The 7794-nt window shown below is 36.3% G+C and overlaps 1 protein-coding gene across 2 annotated transcripts in view; it reads right to left on the bottom strand.

Annotated features, from left to right (window-relative positions):
- Positions 1-1898: 1898 nt before the first annotated feature.
- The window catches only part of LOC107712853 (transcription initiation factor IIA subunit 1-like), a 16032-nt gene continuing 10136 nt past the window's right edge, over positions 1899-7794 (bottom strand). For both annotated transcript variants that reach the window (XM_016518214.1, XM_016518215.1), the window contains exons 7-10: positions 5333-5434; positions 4998-5234; positions 4709-4798; positions 1899-3573 (exon numbers count right to left, since the gene is read on the bottom strand). In XM_016518214.1, coding sequence (XP_016373700.1) covers positions 3466-3573; positions 4709-4798; positions 4998-5234; positions 5333-5434 — 537 coding nt within the window. In that variant the 3' untranslated portion in view covers positions 1899-3465. The remainder of the gene's footprint in view (positions 3574-4708; positions 4799-4997; positions 5235-5332; positions 5435-7794) is intronic.

Raw genomic sequence — 7794 nt, 5'->3', positions numbered from 1 at the left:
TGTGAATGTACACAAATAAAAGCAAACCTTTTACAATTCTGATTATCTTTAGGACTAAAAGGAGTAGTTTCTTCCACTGTTAGAAGGAAAATAATTCAAGTGATTGCGCCGGTGCCGCATGCGCGCACACAGTTAAGCTTCGTTACGAAATTTGCTGGAAATGCTAGAGTTTGATAATGTCTAAAGCTATTTTACTTTTTAAAGGGACAGTTCACCCAAAAATGACAATTATACCATGATTTACTCACCCTCAAGCCATCCTAGGTGTATATGACTTTCTTCTTTCAGTCGAATACAACCGGAGTTATATTAAAAAAAAATGTCCTCGGGTTAATAAAGGTCATCTGAAGTGAATTGTTGCATTTGTGTAGAAAAATATCTACACTTAAAGCTTTATAAACCATAATCTCTAGCTTCGGCTAACTGAACTTACGCGTTCACGAGAGAGTGGCGTTCCAGCGGATGATAAAGGACGTAGGCGTAGCAGCAGACGCTCATTAACCGATTATTAAACGTTAACTATTTTAAATTAGAATTGAATTAAATTAGAAAGGATAAGTGTCTGTGACCCGTTAAAAATAGCCTACTATCATTTGTTTTCCGGGGATTAATTTTACATGCGCAAAAAGCAGCAAACGGCTACATAAATATTTTGTCATTCAAATACATCACGAATACGGAATAATTTTATTTTGTCAAATGAGAGACTCAATGTTGGTTTCAATTTCGTTTTAGCCTAAATGAATTTGTTTTGGCTTGTCGTTTATATAGCCTAGCTTATATTTTTAATTCTTGTTCTTTTCTACTGTTAAATCGAAAGGATTTGTTGTGGAGTGAGGGGAACTAAAATAGCCTAGCTACGTTTAGTGTTTATTATAATGTTTGTAAACATTTCACGTCAGCATTAGGCCTATTTCTGAATGAAATAAAATGCGACTTATACGCAACTTGTTTTTTTTTTCTCTAAAAAAACAATTTTGTATACACGTAGCATATTTTAACCATGCAGCAAACCTTTTAAAATATTTTTATTAATTGGGCCTACTGAAAAAAAAAAATAAAAAAAAAATGACTTTTTAAACCATTTAACTGATAATAATCAGTCAAAATTCTTACAGTCAGTTAACGGTTAACCGGTTAAAATGAGCATCCCTACTCCGGTGAGAAGTGATGAATGTGGAAGCACAGAGAAAAAGAGTAAAACAAAACACAGGTCACAAATTAGAAGTACAAAATGAGCATTTGTTAAAAATACATAAAAATGGAGGATTTTAATATAAGCCAAGAGGAGATTGGTTTTCCTTTGCTGTAAACAAAACTCTGTGCTCACAAGACTAACATTCTCACCGGCGCTTATGCTACGCCTACATCCTCCGCTGGAACGCCACTCTCTCATAAAACGCTTAAGACTTAAGTTAACGGAAGCTAGAGATTATGGTTTATAAAACGCAGGGATTCACTTCAGAAGGCCTTTATTAACCCCCGGAGCCATGTGGAGCTCTTTTTGTGATGGATTTATGCACTTTATTTGGCTTCAAAATCTTAAGCACTATTCACTGCTTGGAAGAGCCAGGACATTTAATATAACTCCGATTGTATTCGTCTGAAAGAAGAAAGTCATATACACCTAGGATGGCTTGAGGGTGAATAAAGTATGGAGTAATTTTCATTTTTGGGTGAACTGTCCCTTTAATAACCCACACAACAAATGACAATAAGGGAAAGTAGTTTCATAGTCAGAACAATTCATGACACTTAGACAAATAAAAAAATAAAATACATCTTTTGTAAAGGTCAATTTCAACATTCACATTGATTTCAGGCATCCACCCCAGCACAATAACAATTAAACCTACATATGAATAAGTATTCAGATGACAAGTTGCAAAAGGCAAATGTAGCTCAAAAATGAGAGTCCATTTTAATAGTGCTTTAATAAAGTTCAGCAAAGGCAAAAATAATAAAACTCAATGTTTCAACAAAATACTAAAGATCTCTACTTACATAACACAACCTTCATAGAGACGAGAATCAGAGACAGAGCAGTTTGATTGGTAAAACAGTATATGAATAAACATTGTTCCCTCACATATCCCAGACAGTAGTTCTGAAGTATTCTTTACTTACCATTAGAAAAGCAAAGCGAAATGTACAGTTCGTAGGATTTGCTAAAGGCTCTCCCCTTTAGACAAAAGACCTGATACCTAAATTAAATCTGAAAGGCACAAACAAGGAGCATAATGAACTACACTATAATAAAATAAAAAAAATAAAAAAGCCCCAACACTAGTCCAAGCCATTTCATCGAACAAACGTAGCATGGACATAATTTAACAAAACGTATCAATACTTTCAACTGATGAACATACAGACACAGAACACAACAACCTGTCATTTCGCAGACTGTATGAGGGCACGGCTTAAAAAGTCAGACTAAATACTATAAAACAAAATATGGAGGACAAAAAAAACAAACAAAAAAACACCCTAACAAAGCTCCACAATGCACAGAATCAGGTGTTGAAATCCTCCTCAGCAGAGAACGGGCTGAAAGGAAAACTTCTTTCATTAAGAGCACAGTTCGGTTTCACCCCCCGAAATTCAACGCTGCCTGAGCTTCGGGAATAAATACAAACTACTAGACATGTGTAAAATAAGCCTGACCGCAAGTAAAGAATGAAGGGTGGCCTGACCGAGCACTTCATTGACACCTAACGCAATAGATTGCACACAAACACACGCAGGACAACACAAGCTCTGTGATGCACAGCCCAAAAACATGCATCATACTGACAGAGCAGATCTTTAGCCAGAGTACAGTTAGAAAAATCCATGACAGACGTACAAACACGCGAACAATTTAGTGAGACTGACAACGTTACACTTAACTTGCCTGTTTTCATTGGTATCTCTGCTGTTGAACATACAAAGGTCTAAAAACACAGCAAATATGAAAGGAAATTATTGGAACAGTTCTTGGTTGCTTGTTTTTAGTGTTTGTACAAGGTGGCAAATGGTGATGAAATAGTCCTCGTGTTGGACGATTCGCTTTACACAGGATTCGGATGGCTGACCTAGCTACGGAAATCACCAACGAACACGCACAGTTGGCCGTCTTAACACACCAGAGTCAACTTAAGTTAGCGCCAGGCGCTGAAATTGGCTCCATGCGCCTAATGTTTTCATACATCTGAGGGGCAAGAATATTGTTCTAAAAGAGAAGTTACGGACTCCTGTGAAACTCTACAGGTAAAAGGGCCATCTTAAAAGGAGGGGGGAAAAGAAACAAATCTCTTGGATGGCACACGTTATTTTTGTGCCGATATCATTTAAACAGCACAGTAGCACTGGGACGTTACTCTTTAGCCCCCGAAGTGGGAATCTCTGTACCCTGAAATGTACAGTTTCAGGTCTCGATGTGTCTTGCCTTAAGAGTGGACAGTTCTGGGTTTTGTTCTTTACCATTTACCACTCTGCATCTCCAATGGCTTTGGAGAACACGTAATCCCGCCCATTCAGATTCATTATCCCGTCTTTCAGGTGAAATTTCCATTTGTTCTTACTTCTGTGAATCTGAAGCACAAGATATTGTCTGAATTTAATTTCATGGACCATCGATTAAAAAAAAAAAAAAAAAAAAAAATTGCACAATTTCTAAATGTTTAATATGTCAGTGACGCACCAGTTTAATGCCATTTTTATATATTGATTTTATTCTCTAAGTTTGAATTCATTTTTCCTTATGCAATGTCAAATTTCACACATCAAACAGACATAGAAATATTTTTGCAAAACATTTCTAAGTATGTAATATGTTAAACTAAATTATCATCAAATAAACTGCATCACGATAATGTCCTAATTCATGCTTCCCATACAATGTCCAATTTCACTTGTAATGTTAAAAATTTAATATTTTTGTATTTAATTTGAAGGTAATGTAATGTGACAGTTTAATACAGTTTGTTTGTATTTAACGACATTCCAGCTTCTGTGGCTAATTTCATGGCGAGAAATATTATGGCTGAATTACATCATGTTTTTATTTAATTTATTTAAATTTGCAATTCATGTCATTTATTTTTGCTAAAAACTCCAACTGTATTTGGCTTAACTCTGTGAAAAATCTCTTCAAAATAGTTAACTGAATAAAAAAATGTTTAAAAATTCTCAATGACTTGAAACCAGCACAATCAAATAAAACATGCGTAATGGATAAAGGGATTCCAGTTTAATACAGTAAAATACAGTTTATTTATTAGTACTGGTTATTAAAAGTAATGCACTATTCTCTATGCAAATGTCCAATTTCATTTGTAAAAACCTGTTAAAAACATTTTTGCATTCAATTTCTAGTTATGAAAACTGCATAAAAATCTTGTTACCACAGATTGACTTATAGTTAAATTTATCCATGTATTTCATACTGCAATATATTTAAGTGTTCACGCAACATAATCTGTTATGTCTTAAGTGAACCTTTGGGGAACTGTCTGATGTTTTTCAGGTCAGCACAGGTCACATTTATATATAAAACTGCAGAAATCTACCGACATTCTATGTAGACCCAGTTATCACCTATTTAAGGAAGGCAGAGAGAAAAAAAGAAATGTATCCCTATTTATTTTTCTCATGGTTTAAAAACTTCAATCCAGAAGAAACTTGTATGTACACTAACAAATGATGTAACGCAAGTTACAATACTCACCTTGTCATACTGGCAAACCACCACGTTCTCAGTGTCGAACAGCTCCTGATCTTCCTCATCACTGACGTCATCTCCACTGTTTAATGGCTCCTAAATTAAAAGATAGAATCGTCAAATAGACAAACTATGACTGGACCAAACCAGACCGGTCACAGTCCAGCACAAGCATCGTTTCGGTATTACTTATATACTATTATATCTTTATTCATCTTCAATCAGTTTTTGTTTTTATATACTCCTTTTTTGTAAATGACGTTTTTAATTAACAATAACACTATCCAGAGAGTACCTCCTCCACTTGACCATCCTCTCCACCATTTTTCTCTTTGTCTTCATCCTCGTCCTCATCATACTCGTCCTCCTCCTCTTCGTCCTCCTCTGAGGACGTGTCTCCTGCACCGTCCACCTGGAGCACCATGGGAGGTTGCTGCGAGGCCTGTTGTTGCGGTGCCTGTGCTTGAGGCTGTGGCTGCACATGCAGAGCTCCCTGTTCCGGCAGCACAGCCATCGCTGCTGCCTGCATGACCTAAAGACACGCAACTCCCCTCAATACACACATGCCTCATGCATTTTTTTAGGATCAGAGACGTGTACTTTATGCTTGAGGTCAGAAGGTTTGCTGACCTGAGTGTTCTGCTGTACTTTATTTCCTGTGAGGACAATCTGCTGCGGCTGGATGATGACTCCGGTCTGCTGGGGAAGGCCTCCCTGAAGAGGAGTCAACACCTACATGAAGAGAAACACACATTCACTGCACTTTTGTTCGCATACACAGATCATGTGACTCCTCACCAGATTTTGAAAACCAATTGTAATAGTAAAAAAATAAAAAAGTAAAAAAAATAAAAATGCTACAGTAAAAACCTGGTAATTGGTTAATGGCAAGTTTCCTTACTAAATATGGTGAAAAATGGTAATAGATTTACTGGAACAATATTACTTAAATGTACTTAATTTTTTTCCACAGGGAATTCTGTGACGCTTCACATTTGATGGATTTTCCATTTAAAAAGTTTCTTCTACATTAGGGTTGTTTTACATTTTATGTGATAACACAAATGTACCATGGTGTTTTTTGCATGACATTATCCATTTAAATATATCAGCGTTTAGCTCCGTTTGTGGAAAAGCTACCTGTGGCAAATTCTGATTCATCACGTGGCTCTCTTTACTATGTAACGTATTGGCCCGAATATAAGACGACCCTGATTATAAGACGACCCCCCTTTTTCCAGATGTACCTTTTGGAAAAAGGCTTTGAAAAAAACAAATCTTGTTTTTTCTCAGTAAAACATTTTGTCTTCAATTATTTTCATATTGCATATTTTTCCTATTTTAATTTTTGTTTTGAAAGTATGGTAAAAACTGGTAAAATGTACCAACAATCACATTAAAAAAAATATACACTTTTTGATATACCATTAAAAAAAAAAAACAGGTAGCCCATCTGAATTTGGACATTTAGGCTATCCATCTAATAGTAGCCTACCAAAATCTTATTAACAGTAGAAGTTAAATCTTACTGTAGTCTTCAAATCTGGGTTCTGTCTTACGTTTTAAAATCACAAAGGCAGTTTGGTCCCATCAGGCTAACGTGACAGTCACGACTCATGCAGCTGTCAGGTTTTCTTTCTCTTGTTTTTACTCGCGATCTTTACAGCACTCATTACATTACGTATTTCATGGCACACTCGTTTTATGCGTATTTGGCACCACCTATTGTTGTGGGTGTATTATTGACATGTCAAAGTCTAGACCCTGAATATAAGACGACCGCGTTTTTTCAGATGTATTTCCAAGAAAAAAAAAACGTCTTATATTCGGGTCAATACGGTAATTAATAAAGCTATCATGGGCTTGTCAAAATGACGTATGATTAACTTGTGATAATTATGATGTCCTTTTGCTTGGCACTCTGCTGACATGCCAAGACACAACACACACCGTCACAGTCTCTCTCTTTTTTTTCTCGTATGCACATCTTCACTGCCGTAGCATTGCCAGCGGTTGGCAAAGCTACAGTGCTGTCAGCATATGGGTTCACTCCACCTGCACACCCAATACTTGATGCCATAGGTGCCAACAGGAAGCCGTATTGGGCGCCACCTATTGTTGTGGGTGTATTATTGACATGTCAAAGTCTAGACCCTGAATATAAGACGACCGCGTTTTTTCAGATGTATTTCCAAGAAAAAAACATCGTCTTATATTCGGGTCAATACGGTAGTTAAATATGTAAAAATAAATAAATAAATAAAATGCAAATAATCAAACAAATCATTATACATATCACTTTACCACACAATTAAATAAAAAGTAACAATAATAAAAAAAATAAATAAAAAAATAAATATATAAATATATAAATATTATATTATATTTACCTAAAAAGAAATACGTACCATATGCATCACTATTTTTCTTTATTTACTTGCATGGTAAGTAAATATGCAAAATAATAATGTAAAATAAAAAAAGTATACTTTAGTGTATACTTTAGTAAAATAAAAAAATTAAAAATATATAATCTTGAAGTAAAAATAGAAAAAGCTAATTACACTACTCAACGTTAAAGGTGCAATAGGAGATCTTGGAAAATGCTAACTTTAGCCTGATAGCACTGAAAGCGAACATCCCACCCTCCCTGCAATCGCTGTCCAAAGCCACACCCCCTGAACGCATTTATGCTCACAGACCAGAGACAACATTACTACAATAGGCTTCATCAGGTTCCCAATTCCAGCCCATTTTCCGAAGTGAAGTAAACTTCAACGGATTTCCCCTGCTCAGGGAGTAGGGAGCAATGAACTCTGTGTAGGGATCATATTGATCGGAACACAGTTCATGCACGTAGCTCACTTCTAACGAGCTGGCGCGAGGACTGGATTAACCGCTGGGTTACATTATGTGTCATTCACCGGTGAGAAATCTTTAAAAGTACTACAATACCAGGAAGGAAGATCGGGTTGTTGATGTTTGCCTGCCATCCTCGCTCCGTCTGCACTGCGTGCGTGAACGCGCTGGTGACGTATCCTGTCTGCGCGAACTGGGTGCGCAGAGGTATGCTAATACATACGTTGACAGGC

The sequence above is a fragment of the Sinocyclocheilus rhinocerous genome, unplaced genomic scaffold (assembly GCF_001515625.1).
Source record: "Sinocyclocheilus rhinocerous isolate Xijiao unplaced genomic scaffold, SAMN03320098_v1.1 scaffold478, whole genome shotgun sequence".
In the NCBI taxonomy this organism is placed as follows: domain Eukaryota; kingdom Metazoa; phylum Chordata; class Actinopteri; order Cypriniformes; family Cyprinidae; genus Sinocyclocheilus; species Sinocyclocheilus rhinocerous.
The sequence above is the reverse complement of the archived record's forward strand: the minus strand, read 5'-3'. Positions and strand labels throughout refer to the sequence as shown.